At 42.1% G+C, this 18,501-nt stretch overlaps 1 protein-coding gene across 3 annotated transcripts in view; it reads right to left on the bottom strand.

Annotated features, from left to right (window-relative positions):
* LOC140727945 (RCC1 and BTB domain-containing protein 2-like) overlaps nucleotides 1-18,501 on the bottom strand; it is a 109,734-nt gene that overhangs the window by 2,593 nt on the left and 88,640 nt on the right. For 2 of the 3 annotated variants that reach the window (XM_073045947.1, XM_073045948.1), the window contains one exon: nucleotides 9,088-9,218. In XM_073045947.1, the coding sequence (XP_072902048.1) occupies nucleotides 9,088-9,218 (131 nt within the window). The remainder of the gene's footprint in view (nucleotides 1-9,087; nucleotides 9,219-18,501) is intronic. The other variant, XM_073045949.1, reaches the window with a different exon arrangement.

Genomic DNA, 18,501 nt, shown 5'->3' with positions numbered 1-18,501 from the left:
AGGAAATCTGCAGATGCTGGAAATTCAAACAACAACACCACACACAAAATGCTGGTGGAACACAGCAGGCCAGGCAGCATCTATAGGGAGAAGTGCTGTCGACGTTTTGGGCCGAGACCCTTCGTCAGGACTAACCGAAAGGAAAGATAGTAAGAGATTTGGAAGTAGTGGGGGGAGGGGGAAATGCGAAATGATAAGAGAAGACCGGAGGGGGTGGGGTGAAGCTAAGAGCTGGAAAGGCGAAAGTGATACAGAGCTGGAGAAGGGAAAGGATCATGGGACGGGAGGCCTCAGGAGAAAGAAAGGAGGGGGGGGAGCACCAGAGGGAGATGGAGAACAGGCAGAGTGATGGGCGGAGAGAAAAAAAAAGGAGGGGGAAAAAGAACTAAATATATCAGGGATGGGGTAAGAAGGGGAGGAGGAGCATTAACAGAAGTTAGAGAAATCAATGTTCATGCCATCAGGTTGGAGGCTACCCAGCCGGTATATAAGGTGTTGTTCCTCCAACCTGAGTTTGGATTCATTTTGACAATAGAGGAGGCCATGGATAGACATATCAGAATGGGAATGGGACGTGGAATTAAAATGTGTGGCCACTGGGAGATCCTGCTTTCTCTGGCGGACCCAGCGTAGGTGTTCAGTGAAATGGTCTCCCAGTCTGTGTTGGGTCTCACCAATATATAAAAGGCCACACCGGGAGCACCGGACGCAGTATACCACACCAGCCGACACACAGGTGAAGTGTCGCCTCACCTGGAAGGACTGTCTGGGGCCCTGATGGTAGTGAGGGAGGAAGTGTAAGGGCAGGTGTAGCACTTGTTCCATTTACAAGGATAAGTGCCAGGAGGGAGATCGGTGGAAGGGGATGGGAGGGACAAGTGGACAAGGGAGTCGCGTAGGGAGCGATCCCTGCGAAAAGCAGAAACGGGGGGGGGGGGGGGGGGAGGGAAAAATGTGTTTAGTAGTGGGATCCCGTTGGAGGTGGTGGAAGTTACAGAGAATTATACGTTGGACCTGGAGGCTGGTGGGGTGGTAGGTGAGGACAAGGGGAACCCTATCCCGAGTGGGGTGAGGGCAGATGTGCGGGAAATGGGAGAGATGCGTTTGAGAACAGAGTTGATGGTGGACAAAGGGAAGCCCCTTTGTTTAAAAAAGGAAGCCATCTCCTTCGTCCTGGAATGAAAAGCCTCATCCTGAGAGCAGATGTGGCGGAGACGGAGGAATTGTGAGAAGGGGATAGCATTTTTGCAAGAGACAGGGTGGGAAGAGGAATAGTCCAGGTAGCTGTGAGAGTCTGTAGGCTTATAGTAGATATCAGTAGATAGGCCGTCTCCAGGGATGGAGACAGAAAGATCAAGAAAGGGGCGGGAGTTGTTGGAAACGGACCCAGGTAAATTTGAGGGCAGGGTGAAAGTTGGAGGCAAAGTTAATGAAGTCAATGAGCTCAGCATGCATGCAGGAGGCAGCGCCAATGCAGCCGTTGATGTAACGAAGGAAAAGAGAGGGACGAATACCCATATAGACTTGGAACATGGACTGTTCCACAAAGCCAACAAAAAGGCAGGCATAACTGGGACCCATGCGGGTGCCCATGGCTACACCCTTGGTTTGGAGGAAGTGGGAGGAGCCAAAGCAGAAATTATTGAGAGTAAGAACTAATTCTGCTAGACGGAGGAGAGTGGTGGTAGAGGGGAATTGGTTAGGTCTGGAATCCAAAAAGAAGCGAAGAGCTTTGAGACCATCCGGGTGGGGGATGGAGGTATATAGGGACTGGACGTCCATGGTGAAAATAAGGCGGTGGGGCCAGGGAACTTAAAATCATTGAAAAAATTCAAAGCGTGAGAAGTGTCACGAACATAGGTGGGAAGGGATTGAACAAGGGGGGATAAGACAGTGTCAAGGTATGCAGAAATGAGTTCAGTGGGGCAGAAGCAAGCTGAGACAATAGGTCTACCTGGACAGGCAGGTTTGTGGATCTTGGGTAGGAGGTAGAAACGGGAAGTGCGGGGTGTGGGAGCTGAGGTTGGTGGCAGTGGATGGGAGATCCCCAGAGCTAATAAGGTTGGTGATGGTATAGGAGACAATGGCCTGGTGCTCCTTAGTGGGGTCATGATCAAGGGGTAAATAAGAGGAGGTATCAGAGAGTTGTCGCTGTGCCTCGGCCAGGTAGAGGTCAGTACGCCAGACAACAACAGCTCCCCCCTTATCAGCAGGTTTTATAGTGTGGTTGGGATTGGTGCGGAGGGAGTGGAGAGCAGAGCATTCGGAAGGAGTGAGGTTGGAATTGGAACAGGGTGTGGTGAAGTCAAGACGGTTGATGTCCCGTCGGCAATTAGCAATAAGATAGGTATAGTATAAGCAGTTGGAATTGAGCAAGGTGAGGAATATAGTGTACAAAAGAGAACTTAAGAAAAAAAATTGGAGGGCAAAAAGGGGTATGAAACTTAATTTATTCTATTTTTATGTAGATAGCCCATCCAGTCCAACGACCCCACACCACCCAATTACACCCATGTGACTCACTGACCTACTAACCCATACATCTTTGTAATGTAGAAGACAACCGGAGCACCCGGAGGAGTCACAAGCAGAACGTGCAAACTCATTACAGATAGCAGTAGATTTGAATCCGGGTCGCTGACGCTGTAATAGTGTTCATTAATCATTACGTTACCGTGCTGCCCCAAATATCCTTGACAAGTAAGATTTAGGAGAATCCCAAGACATTCTATAAGTATTTCATGGGAAAATGGGTCACCTTAGAACTAAAGGAATAATTATGTGCAGCCAGGTTATGTGGCAAGGTTTAAATTAACTCTTCTTATGTCTATCTACCAATGAGAAAAGCAAGAAACAACTGAGTTCAGGGAGGGGACGTTGATGTCAGTATGAAGGAGGAAGTGTTAAGTGTCATTAGATGTATAAATGTTAATATATTCCCCAGGGTAAGATGAGATCCCATGAAGCAAGGGAGAAGATAGCTGGGATCCTAATGAAGATGTTTGCATCTTCAGAGACCACAGATGAGTTACAAGAAGACTGTAGGATAACTAATGTAGTTCTATTATTTAAGAAATGCACCAGGAATAAACCCAAAGCAACACATCCAGATCAATTTACATCTAATACAGAAATTATTGGAGAAAATGTTACAGAATAAGATTTATGTACACTTGGAAACAAAGGGGCTGACCAAGGATAGTATGGTTTTGTGCAGGGGAAAATCCTGCCTCACTAATTTGATTAAGGATTTTTTAATGAGGTAACAAAAATAAAAGAAGAATGGTGAAGACATGGTGGTAGATATTGTCTATATTGGCTGACAAGGCCCTAAATGATTAATTAGTCCAGAAGCCTAAGGCACATAGAAGGTGTTAGGTGGTATTGGAAGTCTAGGACTGGTGGTGTACTGCAGGGATCGTTGCTGGGATCCTTGTTTGTGATAGACACTTAGTAGCCATTTTATTGGATACAAGACCCAAAAGAGATGGGAGAGATCTTAAATTTTTGCATCTGGATTTACCCGGGATATGGACAGCGTCTATAGAAGCAAGTAAAAGCAGCAACGAGGTCAGGGACTCTGTACGGATTATAGAGGTGTTTGCTGTCTTGAGGCAAATTAGGGTGGATAAATCCCCAGGGCCTGACAAGGTGTTTCCTTAGGTCCTGTGGGAAGCAAGTGCAGAAATTGCAGGGGCCCTAGCAGAGAGATTTAAATCATCTTTAGTGGCAGGAGAGGTACTGGAAGATTGGAAGATATTTAATGGGGTCCTGCTGTTTAAGAAAGACTCTTAAAAATAAACCAGAAAATTATAAACTGTTGAGTTTATAATTCCCAGTAGTGGGAAAGTTGTTAGAAGCTATTCTAAGGGACCGGATAAATGAATATTTGAAAAGACATGGACTGATTTGGGATAGGCAGCACGGCTTTGTGCGTGGGAGATCATGTCTAACCAATCTATTAGAGTTTTTCAAGGAAGTTACCAGGAAAGTTGATGAAGGCAATGCTATCTACGAGGACTTTAGCAAGGCATTTAACACATGGGAGGTTGGTCAAGTAGGTTCAGTTGCTCGGCATTCAAGATGAGGTAGTAAATTGGATTAGACATTGGCTTTGTGGGAGAAGACAGAGAGTGGTAGTAGATGGTTACCTCTCTGACTGGAGGCCTGTTACTTGTGGAGTGCTACAGGGATTGATGCTGGGTCTGTTGCTGTTCGTCATCAATATCAATGGTCTAGATGATAATGTGGTAAACTGGATCAGCAAGTTTGCGGATGACACCAAGATTGTTGGTTAGTGGACAGCAAGGAAGACTGTTAGAGCTTGCAGCAGGTTCTAGACCAGCTGGAAAATGGGTTGAGACTGGGCAGATGGAATTTAATGCAGACAAGTGCAAGGTGTTGCACTTTGTTTGGAGCAACCAGGGTAGGAGTCACACAGTGAATGGTAGGGCACTAAGGAGTTCCAGGAATACAAGTCCATAATTCAATCAAAGTGGCAGCAGATAGGGTCATAAAGAAAGCTTTTGGCACATTGGCCTTCATAAATCAAAGTATTGACTACAGGAGATGGGATGTTACGTTGAAGTTGTATAAGACCTTGGTGATGCCTAATTTGGAGTATTGCATGCAGTTTTGGTCACCTATAGAAAAAAATGTAAATAAAGTTGAAAGAGTACAAAGAAAATTTACAAGGATGTTACTGAGACTTGAGGACCTAAGTTATAAGAAAAGATTAAATAGGTTAGGAATTTATTCCTTGGAATGTAGAAGATTCAGGTGAGATTTGATAGAGTATAGTTAGGGTAAATGCAAGCAGGCTTTTTCCACTGATATGGGGAGAACTACAAATAGAGGTCATGGGTTAAGAGTGAAAGGTGAACAGTTTAAGGGGAACGTGAGGGTAATCTTCTGCACTCAGAGGGTTGTGAGTGTGTGGAATGAGCTGCCAGTACAAGTGGTGCATGTGAGCTCGATTTCAATGTGTAAGAGAAGTTTGGATAAGAACATGGATGGTAGGAGTATGGAGGGCTATGCTCTGGGTGCATGTTGATGGGAGTAGGCAGCTTAAACGGTTTGGCATGGACTAGATGGGCCAAAGGGCCTGTTTCTGCCCTGTAATTGTCTGAGTCTGTGGCAAACAGGAACAAAGAAGATCCTATAAAGGTCAGAATGTGGATGATGTACTGAATGGATATAACAGCTTTCAAAGGAGAAAAGGATGGAGAAAGTGGAAATATTGAATTGGATCAAAGTTGGTTAAATAGATATATTTTCGTTATAATAATCAAAGTAAAGATGGTCACCAAGACCAGATGAGATGTAAAGCAAATTTAAGAAAAGTAGGGATGAAATTGCAGAAATTCTGGTCACACTTTCCAATCCTTCTTGGATATGGGAATGCCAAAGGACAAAGTAAGCTACAATGTTATTCAAAACCTTGCAGCTGCAGGTCATTTAGTCCTGTGTCCTGAAATATTACAGATCATAATTCAAAGCAAAATTACTAGCCACATGGAAATACTTGAGAAGTCAAAATGAAAGGTCCCATGGATACAAAACTGGCCAAGTGTAGAAGATAGTGAACCATATTTTTTTTTATAACTGGAGGAAACTTGGCTGTCAATTTCTACACTTCCCAAATCATGGGATTCATCTCTGTATCTTCCCCCCTTCAACTTTCTCCATTTCAGGTGTATGTAAGCTAGTGATTAATATCCTCACAACATGCCACTGCATCCCATAATATAGTAATTGCTCTTCCTATAATACCCCACTCTCCCCAAAGGATTACAATCTCTCAATTTCCTTCTCATTTCTGATGTCACATTCTATAACATTGATCCAGAAATGTCTTTCCTTAATGAAGGATTCTCTCCGCCACAACTGACAGGGGCCTCAACTTCCCATGATTTTATCTTCCCCTTTATTCCACAGATTTTCCTTGACCTCACCTTTCATCCATCTTCCACATTCAATAGGTCAATTTTTGCAATTTCCAACACCCCAAAATGCTATTATTATACACCTGTTCCTCTCCTCTTTACAGCATTCCTAAGGAACCAACCACTCCAGATGATCTAGTTCTTTCCTCCATCTGCACTGTGAGAAGAGATTCTCTGAAGCTCTGAGAGCCTACATCTGGAACATTGTGTTCAGGTCTGGAAAGATGGGAAAAATTCAAACCTAGTGAACAAATATTGATGATAGCAAGATTTCAGAAGAACACAGAGCACTGAAATGGCAATGGTAGATAATGCAGCAAAGTGGAAATTCATGCACTATTAACTAAATCACACAATTTTTTAAAGTACACTGAACAACTGGGAGCATAGACACTTGAAACTCTTAAGTGAATATGTTTAAAAAGTAAATGTAATCCATGGTATTTCGAGTAGAGTATAAAATGAAGCCTTTACTAAAGTGGATGAAATTACTTCTGGACTGCAGCACTCCATTTGGACAACATCAGTACAGATGTTTAATGCTTTAAAAGAGAAGTAGAAGAGATTTTCTAGAATACACTACACCTGAAGGACTTCAGGTCTGAAGAGACTAGCTTAAATGGGGATTTTACATTAAAGTTGAGAATTAAAGGAGCTTTCAAAGAAATTTGAAAATTGCTAACTATTTTGAATTTCTTCTTCCTTATTCCATTTCCAGTTGCTGAGGAAGTCAATAACCAGACAACAAAGTTAACATGCTTAAGGGGGTAAAAAGAACCAGTACAAGGGAACATTTATTTGCACAGTGAGCTCTTGTAATCAGCTTGAACGGATAGTGGAAACAGATTCAATGGTATCTTTCATAATGGAATTATATAAACCATTACAAAGTGTGAGGAAAATATAGCCTATGAGCCTATCAGAAGATGAGGGAAGATCAGAAGACTATGACAACCAGTATAGCTAGATCCTTAGGCACTTGAAAGGTACAATATCTACACATGAAAAAAATCAGAATGCTTGGCAGGGCTAGTTTTATAGAAGCGTCATAAAATAGAGGGAAGAAATGTAGAGGCAGAGGATTTTAAAGAGAAGTTCCACAGAGGGCCTTGGCAACAGAAGGCATATCAAATACAGATGGTGCAAGTTGAACTGGCACATCCAGGAGGGAAGATGATGCAGTAACACTGCAGTTTGTAGACCCTGGAAGGGGTGACACCTTGAGAGAACTTGGAAATGAGGGAATAGATATACAAACTTAGGTTTGCTTGCCCAGGATCTAAGTCCGGAATGTACATCAGTGAGTACAGAGCCTTTATAAACGAGTACAGCTTTGATCAGTGTCCACTTTGAAAAACCCCAAGTTTACAGTGGATAGAACAAGAGAGGCCAACCAAACATTTGATAAAACAAAGCATCAGCAAGGAGTTCAGCACCCAAGCTGAAGCAGGTGAATTTGCAGAAGTGGAAAAGGGTGATCCCTGTATTGATGGTGTCATTCAGATTTCATCTGAGGTCCAATATATGCACAAGTTCATGAATAGTCTGATCTAGGTTTAATAGTTGCCAGAAAGAGAGGGAATTTATGACCACCAGTAAATGTAGCAGCTGGAGGAATTTGTTTATTCAGTGTCGAACAAATAGCCCATAAAGTTAGAAGCTGCAGAGGTTTCAAGAAAGTTGCTCATGAGGTGGAGCTGACTGATTCCAGCACACAGAAGCATTTTCAGATGATGCTGCACAGAGACAGCATTGTCAGTGGGAAAGAGGAACAGGCCAAAAATAGATCCTCAGGGGGAGGTGGAGGAACACCAGGAGAGGCAAGACCATAACACATAGGATTTCTAAAGAAATTAATCCTCAACTCTGTTCTAAAGGCATGTCCTGTGTGTGTCCTTTGGTTCTAGACTCCCCCAACACAGGAAACATTCTCTCTACATCTACTCCATCTAGCAAAATGCTACTGAAATTGAACCAGCCCAGTCAAGTTCTATTCAATGAAATAACTGTACAGAAACATTGGAAGTCCACTGCACCAGAGCAGCACACATATCGGGAAAATTCAGAAAGGACAGTTTGCCCTTGATAGGATGTCATTTGTGACCTTAATAACTGTTCCATAACATCAGAACCTTAGCATCAGCTCACACCGCTCAAACTCCATTCACGATCTTGAATTTAATCTTTTAGTACAGTATGTATTACAGACTAGTAACCCAGAGGCATGAACCCAGGGGTCCCAAAACTTTTTTATGCCATGGGCCCTAACCATTAAACAAGGTTTTGGAACACTGGATGGACCAGTGAATTCAAGATCAAATTCCATCAAGTCACTCAGGAATTTAAAGTTCAATTAATTAAATAAAGATTAAGTTTTGGACCAGAAGGGAACAAGGATTGTTGTGAATTAAGCATATCCTGATAGTACAGCAATCGCTAAAGTTTACATCAGCTTTAATCTTACTGAAAGGCAGAGCATGGTCAAGGAGCTCAACCTCCTCCTTGTTCATTTTATGACTGCGGGACAGAAAGAATTCTGATTGTAAGAATGAAGGCTTGGAATTCCACATCAATTAACCTAAAAAGTTCTCTGTTGCTCTCTGACAATGCTATCTGACCTAAAACTCCTGTATTTATCTGAAGAAATAAGGACATATTCCAGAAGTGGAGTCTGGATAAGGAGTGGGGTTGTCAAATAATAAATCGAAAAAAATATTAATAATATTAAATGTTAGTAATACTATCTGATGTAGTAATCAAGAAAGGAAAATGAGGCGTTTAGTAGTTTATTTGAACATATGTTGCCTTGTATAAGATGAGCATAGAAAAGACAAGAGATCAGAGAAATGATAAGGAATTTTAGCTTCAGAATTAGAGTTTCTTCTTCGAGCAGAAGAGATTGTCAAGATTTATGATGAAGAGTAACATAAGATGGTTCAAGGATGAAAAGGTGTTCAATGTGAAGGAAATAATTGGCTAGCCCTCACAAACATATGTCAACATCTCAGGTGGGCCTAATTCCCTCCATTATTGAAAATACTGCAATGAACTGAAAAGATTTTCACTTTATTAATTTAATGAGGTGGATAAAAGGATTATAATGAACATGTTGAACAAGAATAGTTTAGTTTCGATCTCCTACCTTTGCTTGATTTTTTACTGCAGCAGAGAGTAAAGTGATGGCATTCTCCACAGAAATACCTTGTTTAATGGTCTGCTCACAGAGCTTCTTCAAGCTGTTTTCTCCATAAAATGCAGCCAAATCCAAAAGGCCTGCAAGATGAAAAGCAATAAAAATATATCATGCAAACAAAAGAAGTTCTTGCTTTCAAAATAGAACCAGCTTATTTTTCAATTGTTTCTTTTAATTAATTGTTCTTGTATTCCCTACACCCATGTATCACGGAAATTAGGGGAAATGCCTAGCCACATATTCAAATCATTCAATTCTGCAAACTACAATGACAGCAACATTTACAGGAACTTTTAACTGATCTTGAATTATTTCACCATCCCTTCCTCCCTATACAGTCGAACTACCCATTGTGCTGCATGTTCTAGCTGGCACTCAGAAACAGGCAAAATGCTGGAGGAACTCAGCAAATCAGGCAGCATCTATGGAGGGGAATAAACAGTCAACGTGTTGGGCTGAGACCCTTAATCAGGACTGGAAAGGAAAGGGGAGGGGAAGGATTATAAGCTGACAGATGATAGTTGAGAGGGAAGGTAGGTGGGTGGGTGGGAGGTGGAGGTTAAAGTGGAGCCGATAGGTGTAAGTTGTAGAGGGCTGATGAAGGAATCTGATAGGACAGTGGACGATGGAAGAAAGGGAAGAAGTAGGGGCACCAGAAGTGGTGATGGGCAAGTGAGGGTAAGAAGGGGAACAGAATGGGAAATGGAAAAAGAGGGACTAAGGTGGGAGAGGAATTGCCCAAAGTTCTATGCCTGTGTCATCAGCTTGGATGCTACCCATACAGATATTAGGTGTTATTCCTCCAAACTAAGTGTGGCAGTAGAGGAGGCCATGGGCCACCATGTTGGAATGGGAACGGGAAGTCAAATTGAAATTGGTGACCACTAGGAAATCCCTCCATTTGTGGCAGATGGAGCATAGGTGTTCGACGAAGCAGTCCCCCAATCTGTGCCGGGTTCAACCAATACAGAGGAGATCATACGGGGAGTGCCAGATAGAGATCACCCCAACAGACTTGCAGTTGAAGTATCACCTCACCTGAAAGGACTGGTGGTGAGAGAGGAGGTGTAGTACTTGTCCTGCTTGCAAGATTAACTGCCAGGAGCGAGATCGGTGAGGATGGACGAGTGGACAAGGGTTACATAGACAGCAATCCCTGCAGAAAGCCTAGAATGAGGGGGCAAGGTGTGCTTAGTGGTGAGATTCTGTTGTAAATGTGGAAGTTACAGAAAATGGTGTGTTGGATATGGAGACATGGGGGTGGTAAGTAAGGACCTATATAACTGCGGAGGGCAGATGTGTGGGAAATGAAGGAGATGTGGATGAGGACAGCCTCAATGATGGTGGAGAGGAAAACCCCATTCTTTGAAGAAGGCCAAGTTGGTCCATGGCCTCCTCTAATGACACAATGAAGCCACTCTCAGATTAGAGGAGCAACACCTCATATTCCTTTTAGGTGGTCTCCAACCTGATAGCAGGAATATTGATTTTTCAAACTTCTGGTGATTTCTCCCCTTTCTCTCTTTCCATTCCCCATTCTGGTTCCCTTCTCCTCACCTGCCCATCACCTACCCTGGTGCCCCTCCTTCTTCAATGGGTCACTGTCCTCTCCTATCAAAAGGCGGCTTCTTCAGCCCTTCACTTCTTCCACCTATCACCTCCCAGTTTCTTACTTCATCCCTCCCATCTTCCCCTCATCTGGCCTCACCTATCACCCATCCCTGTCCCCATCTTCTTATTCTGGCTCCTTCCTACTTCCTATCCAGTCTGGCGAAGCGTCTCAGCATGAGACATCAGTGGTTAATTCCTCTCCGTAGATGCTGCCTGGCTTTCTGAATTTGACCCGTCTCTCTCACTCTCGCTCACTGCTGCCAGAGGAAGGTGCCTGCGTTTGACTGATCTCTCTTGCTCCTTTTTGCTCGATGGTGTTGGATTCGTGGGTCTTGAGCGAGGTTTAATCAATGCAGTTTATGGATTGGTCTTCATGGTTCGTGTTATATGTGTTTCTGGTTACTCTTTTTTTTTATTGCTATTTTGTGCAGTCAACAAACGCCACAGCACTAAATTGAGCTAAACTGAGCCTTCCTGGACTGTTCCAATGACTGTGGCTTGGTGTTTTACGTTCTGTGTTTCTCACTCATTTTTTTGCCATTTGTGCAATTTGTTCATTTCTGTGCAATGGGTGTTTGATATTTTATTTGAACAGGTTCCATGGTGCTTCCTTGTTTCGTGGCTGTTCGTGAGAAGACGTATCTCAGGGTTATACACTGCATACATACTTTGATAATAAATGTACTTTAAATCTTTTTGAATTTTTTAAATCCTCTAGCACCTTGAGTTGATCAAAATTTCCAGCATCTGAAGAATCTCGTGTGTACTCAGAAATGAATACTGCTGGGAGAGCCAAGGTGCCTTGAATTACCTACCTCATCTCTATTGTCCACTGATAACTCAACCATTACCTTTCTGATGCATCGTCGATCTACACAGCGATAGCCCCGAGATGTGTTATCCACAGCACGCTCTGTCTCAAGTATGGACAGCAGCGATGACACCTGTTGCTCAAGCTCTCCAAGATAATGATCATTTCTGACTGAACCTGCATATCCTGCACTGCCTCTATCAAATTAACACAATGAAAATATAAACAAAAAGCTTAAAGTACTCCTATTGTTAAATTACTGCTTTATTTTCCCTGATAGAACTTAATAATTTCCTATTTGGTTACTGAAACACCTAGTCTATCTCCCATCCTCCTAATAAGTCTGATTCTTACATTCTTTTTAAACAATCCATGTTGCCCATTTCCTGCAAGCCAAGTGCTCATCTTGGTAACTTCTAACTCAATGTGCCTGGATACAATCAAAGGGCAAAGCTACACTAGGCACGGAAATAAGCCTTTCACCCAAATGCTTCTGTACTGTTACTGGTAACATTTTGAAGGCGAGAATGATAAAGTGCCAGAAGAAATGCAAAAAAAATAGGAACTATGGCAGCAATTTGAGAGATTTCTTTCAAATCATCAAGTTAAATATTGCACCCGGAAACCAAACCGCATTAGTGGACTGGACAGCTGTGTAAAACCAGAGCCAGCTGCCAGAGTGAGAGAGAAAGAGGCTAAAAAAAAAAAAGCAGTAACGCTAACAGTAATGAGCAGCAGTGAGGAAAGGGCCAGAAAGAAATCAAAAACTGGTGGTGTCAGGATTGAAAGTGGAGTAATACAGAACGCGGTGCATCGCCATCTTTAATACAGATCCAAGGGAGCTCAGAACAGATCAAATGAAGAGGATTGGGTAACTAAGCACGAGCATGGCACGAGGTGGTATTAGTGGTGGGTGAAATTATTAGGCCTCGCTTAAGTTAATCCTATGTTTGACAATCTGGATCACAACACACTGTCATGTAGAAATACCTTGCACCTCAGGGTACACCTGGAATGTATTACCACTCCCAGGCAATACACACAACATAGCGGAGGAACTCCGCAGGCCAGTAGCATCTATGGAACAAAATAAACAGTCGATGTTCCAGTCTGAGACCTTTCATCATGAGTCCAGATAAAGGGTCTGGGTCTGAAACATCAGCTGTTTATTTCCTTCCATAGACGCTCCCTGACCTGCCTAGTTCCTCCACCATTTTTTGCATGTTGCTCTAGATTTCCAGCATCTACAGAATCTCTTGTACCACCGACTCTTAAAATGCAAAAGGAGCCCTTTGTGTAACGCTGGGAACTATTCAGTTGTTTTTATACGATCTGTGGCCTAGACCACTCAGAGACTGCACAACTGTACGTTATCCAGCTGCTAGCCCCAGGAAAATCTAATTAGTGCCAGCAGAAGGGATGTGAACACTTAAAAAAAACAGATCTGAAATAAAAATAAAAGTGCTTTAAGTTCAAGGGGCAAATGAGGTGAATATAGAGGAAGAGTAGCAATAGAATCATGGCTGACCACCCTGATCCAAGAATTTAACTTATGATTTGAAACTGGTGAACTTATTGATAAGCCCTGAAATTTGTACAGTGCCTATCCACAGGTTTAGTGCCATTCCTGGAGTTTTCACTGAAGGACTTGTGTAAGAAGCCAAGGTCAAAGAAGGATTGGAAGACAGCTGAAATAACACCCAACTTCAACCTCAGGGTGTTGCCAGCATACTGAATGGGGGGGGGGGGAACAAAGCACTCATCCAGTCTGCTTAATATAGATCATACTGCAGGCTGAACAGGGAGATTGTAGTGATCATTGTAAATTGTTGTTTCACCTTGACAAGGACGGTTCAGCACAGCTTTGGATTTTTGGAAAAAGGACAGACCCTTCTCAGGGAAGGGATGCCGTGCTATGAGTCAGCGAACAATGCATCAGCGTGTTGCAGAGAGCTCTCACTGCTTCTGGATGTTAAATAGGAAAGTGACATCACGTGTAGTTTTGGGAAATGGCAAAAGATGATTCACTGAAAGTGAGGTAAGCGAGAACAAGTGAAATCATTCTGTGGTTCAGGGAGTGCATGAATCATATAGAAAATAAATCAGGTTGAGGAAGTTATATTTGAAGTAATGAAATGGGGTGTAAGTTTCAGAATTAAAATGTAGGTTTACATGGCAGTATGCTGACGGGAAATGTGGTCAAGTTATTGATGAAAGTCACTGGACACATGGTGAATACTGGTGCCATTCTGCATCCCAAAATAGAGATAGCAAGAAAATGGGTGTGTAAGTAGGAAACGGTAGAACTACAGTCATCAAACTCCCAGCAAAAGAGGAGGTGGGAGGACCCAAGTAAGACAGGAATAACAATTTTTTTCACCCATCCCGGGACAATGGAGGTATAGCTGGGAGTAGTCTGGGTGGCTAAGGCAGCCCATCCTTTTGGAAGTGAGCACTCAAGGAAGCAGACTCATTATGACTCATCCAGGCAGAGGAGGGAGATGTTCGAAGCAGATAGATTGAATGCACGTTCAAAGGCTGAGACAGCTCAACATGACCCCTGTTGGGAGAAATGTGGGCAATGACAGGACTGGAAAAAGACAAGTCCAGGGAACAGGAAGCTGCTGAAGTGGCAGAACGTATCATAGGCATAGACGGCAAGAGGGGGACAAGATTTACGCTAGGAAGAATGTTCTGTGGGACAAGAACAAGCCGAAACCGAACAACATACAGTTGAAGTCAGAAGTTTACGTACACCTTAGCCAAATACATTTAAACTCAGTTTTTCACAATTCCTGACATTTAATCCTAGAAAACACTCCCCATCTTAGGTCAGTTAGGATCACTAATTTATTTTAAGAATGTGAAATGTCAGGATAATAGTAGAGATAATGATTTATTTCAGCTTTTATTTCTTTCATTACTTTCCCAGTGGGTCAGAAGTTTACATACACTTTGTTAGTACTTGGTGGCATTTCGTTTAAATTGTTTAACTTGAGTCAAACGTTTTGGGTAGCCTTCCGCAAGCTTCTCACAGTAAGTTGCTGGGATTTTGTTCCATTCCTCCAGACAGAACTGGTGTAAATGAGTCAGGTTTGTAGGCCTCCTTGCTCACACACGCTTTTTCAGTTCTGCCCACCAATTTTCTATCGGATTGAGGTCAGTAAATGATATCAAGTCTGGTTCATCCATGGGAGCAATTTCCAAATGCCTGAAGGTACCACATTCATCTGTACAAACAATAGTACGCAAGTATAAACACCATGGGACAATGCAGCCGTCATACTGCTCAGGAAGGAAACATTTTGTCTCCTAGAGATGAATGTACTTTGGCACAAAAAGTGCAAATCAATCCCAGAACAACAGCAAAGGACCTTGTGAAGATGCTGGAGGAAGCAGGTAGACAAGTATCTATATCCACAGTAAAACGAGTCCTATATCGACATAACCTGAAAGGCTGCTCAGCAAGGAAGAAGCCACTGCTCCAAAACTGCCATAAAAAAGCCAGACTCCAGCTTACAAGTGCACATGGGGACAAAGATCTTATCTTTTGGAGAAATGTCCTCTGGTCTGATGAAACAAAAACTGAACTGTTTGGCCATAATGACCATTGTTATGTTTGGAGGAAAAAGGGTGACACTTGCAAGCCGAAGAACACCATCCCAACCGTGAAGCATGGGGGTGGCAGCATCATGTTGTGGGGGTGATTTGCTGCAGGAGGGACTGGTGCACTTCACAAAATAGATGGCATCATGAGGAAGGAAAATTATGTGGCTATATTGAAGCAACATCTCAAGACATCAGCCAGGAAGTTAAAGCTGGGTCGCAAATGGGCCTTCCAAATGAACAATGACCATGAGCATACCTCCAAAGTTGTGGCAAAATTGCTTAAGGACAACAAAGTCAAGGTATTGGAGTGGCCATCACAAAGCCCTGACCTCAATCCGATAGAAAATTGGTGGGCAGAACTGAAAAAGCGTGTGTGAGCAAGGAGGCCTACAAACCTGACTCATTTACACCAGTTCTGTCTGGAGGAATGGAACAAAATCCCAGCAACTTACTGTGAGAAGCTTGTGGAAGGCTACCCAAAACGTTTGATCCAAATTAAACAATTTAAAGGCAATGCTACCAAGTACTAACAAAGTGTATGTAAACTTCTGACCCACTGGGAAAGTGATGAAAGAAATAAAAGCTGAAATAAATCATTATCTCTACTATTATTCTGACATTTCACATTCTTAATATGAAGTAGTGATCCTAACTGACCCAAGACAGGGAATGTTTTCTAGGATTAAATGTCAGGAATTGTGAAAAACTGAGTTTAAATGTATTTGGCTAAGGTGTACGTAAACTTCTGAGTTCAACTGTATCTTGCTTCTAGATTTTGGAAAGGAGGAAGCAATGGCACAGTTAGTTCATCAAGCAACTCTATTCCTATAACATCCTCCCCCTTAGCTATCCTGAACCTTAGGTTTAATGACAAAAGATTGAATGTGGGAGGACAGAACACTGCAGGTTCAAAGGAAGGAAGGTTAGAATGACAGAAATACCCATCAGGATTACAAAGGACCACAGTGTTCAGATGGTTTGGTTTGCAAGGTGATCTGCAGTTGGGGACCATGATTACAGCAGCAATAATGAGGGTCTGGAATTCATGGGAAAACTTTTCAGGGCTACAAATAGTGTGGGGAATCCATTTCCCCGCAGCCACAATCCTCAAGGGTAATAGGAGTGGGTGAATGAACCATAACATTTATCAGGACATTTTATTGGAAGATGTGCCTAAAATTTATCAGATAAAATAAGGAACTAAAAGAAATAGTGATGGTGAATACTGGCGGCTCAGGTTGGGTGAGCTTGCAGGGTGGGTCATCACCAGTCCAGGTGATATCCTCAGTGCACAGTTGCTGCTGTTCCTCTCCGGAAGTGATTGCATTTATAAAGCACCCGTTTGCTTGCCTCAGTCCTATTGGCTACCCCTTCAGTTGACCTTTTGAGTTCTATTGGCTCATAGATGGCGTCTAGCTTGACATGTTTGTTTATAGAGTTATCAGAAGAGAATCACCGAATGACGTGTACAGACACGATCCACTGTTCCTGCTCTAAGTACACAAAGACTGAGAAGGACACCACGGAGGTCCAGGCACAGGCACAACAGTCATCAGAAACATGGTTCTCTTCAGATAACTACTGTAGGGGGTAGCCAGTCAGGACCGAGGCAAGCGAACGGGAGATGAAACATCCGCAAGCCAATTGCCAAGCTCGGCAAACACCACAGTATCAAAATTTAGTGCTATCAAATAGAACTATCAGCTACTGCTGGGAACAAATCTAGCAAAGCAGGAAAAGGACTTGTAGGTGAAGCAACAGAAGTGACACCGGATTGACAAATAGAGTGGTAACTGAATAAGGAGGCAATAGTGTGTACAGGCTTGAGAATTAAACTGCAACTTCAACACATCTAAAAAAAAAATTGGTGTTTATTTTATATGGTTAAAATAAAACAACAGTTTTTGTAAGTTTCCCTAGTGGATTTTAATTTCAGGCTGCCCCTTCAAAACAAGAGTTGTGCAACAATCTGGTATTACTATTTTCATTGCCCACTTATCTACATAAAATTTATTAACCAATTCACTGCCAAGTTCTCATCGTCCTCAGCATTTTGTTCTATTTCTCATCTGTGCAGTATGCATTCCCACCCACACCTCACCAAGCTAGCTCAGTGACAATAGCACATTATGATATACAGTTACTCATGCCTAAATTTATATTTTGCATTAATGGCCTGAATTAAAGATATCCCTGCAATGATTTTACTATGTCTTTTTGTTTAAAGCTTTCCTCTTTTGGCTTCTGGGTTTTTTTTTTAACATTTTACTTTAAGCAAATCCTTTGACTATTCAGCTATTTGTTCATATATTTGGTCATACTTTCAAGGATTCTGATCTCATGTTCTCAATATTTATTGCTTATCTATTTATTATTATTTATTAATATTCTTTTTGTATTTGCACAGTTTGCCTTTTGCACACTGGTTGTCCATGGTTTTTCATTCATTCTATTATGATTATTGGTTTTATTGAGGATCCCCTCAAGAAAATGTATCTCAGGATTGTATACAGCGACATATGAACCTTGGTAATAAATAGTCTTTGAACTTTGATATTCCAATCTCTGTTCAGATCGAATTTGGGAGATTCACATTAGTTTTTTGAAACTATACAATACCTATTACATTGCCCTTGCCTATTTGTTTGTGGTTATTGTTTGCATGATATGTTTTTTTTCCTCTGCACATTGGCTGTTCAATGGCCTTTTTTATGCCTATTTTTCCTCTCTGCACATTGGGCATTCGACGGTTTTTTTTTATATGGTTCTTTTGGGTTTCTTTGTTTTGTGCCTCCCTGTCAGGAGATGAATCTCATGGTTGTATAATATATACATACTTTGACAGTAAATGTACTTTGAACTTTGATCTTGTCCACTCCTTCATTATCTCTTCCAAAACTATGTTTAGTTAAACTTGCCTTAAAGCCTTTCAGAATCATTGTTGATCATTTTTATTATGTTTTTTATATTGGTGCTGTTTGACAGCTTCATTTATTATGCATTCCAGTAGTTTCTTCATCCCAGTCATCTATGAATCTCAAGCTTTATTCTATTGTTTTTAAATATAATTACAGCGTTGCTTGTACACCAGACAACAAGCACTATCTCCTCTTCCATGGAGCTTTGGAAATAATAAACACATCTCTGCTTCTCCTTTCCCTGTCTCATTATGGATGCATGCTATCCCACAACTAAATCTTTTGATTGGCTGTAAGTTAACAAAAACAGTGCAGACCCCTGGTGTATCTGTAATACATACTCTCCAACCAGCTTTCAATTCCCTGCCCTGACCACCTCATTTTCACCAAGGATGTCCAGTCCCTATACACTTC

This window comes from Hemitrygon akajei, chromosome 5, assembly GCF_048418815.1.
Source record: "Hemitrygon akajei chromosome 5, sHemAka1.3, whole genome shotgun sequence".
NCBI classification, from domain to species: Eukaryota; Metazoa; Chordata; class Chondrichthyes; order Myliobatiformes; family Dasyatidae; genus Hemitrygon; species Hemitrygon akajei.
Note: the sequence above shows the minus strand (reverse complement) of the source record. Positions and strands in the feature narration are given on the sequence as shown.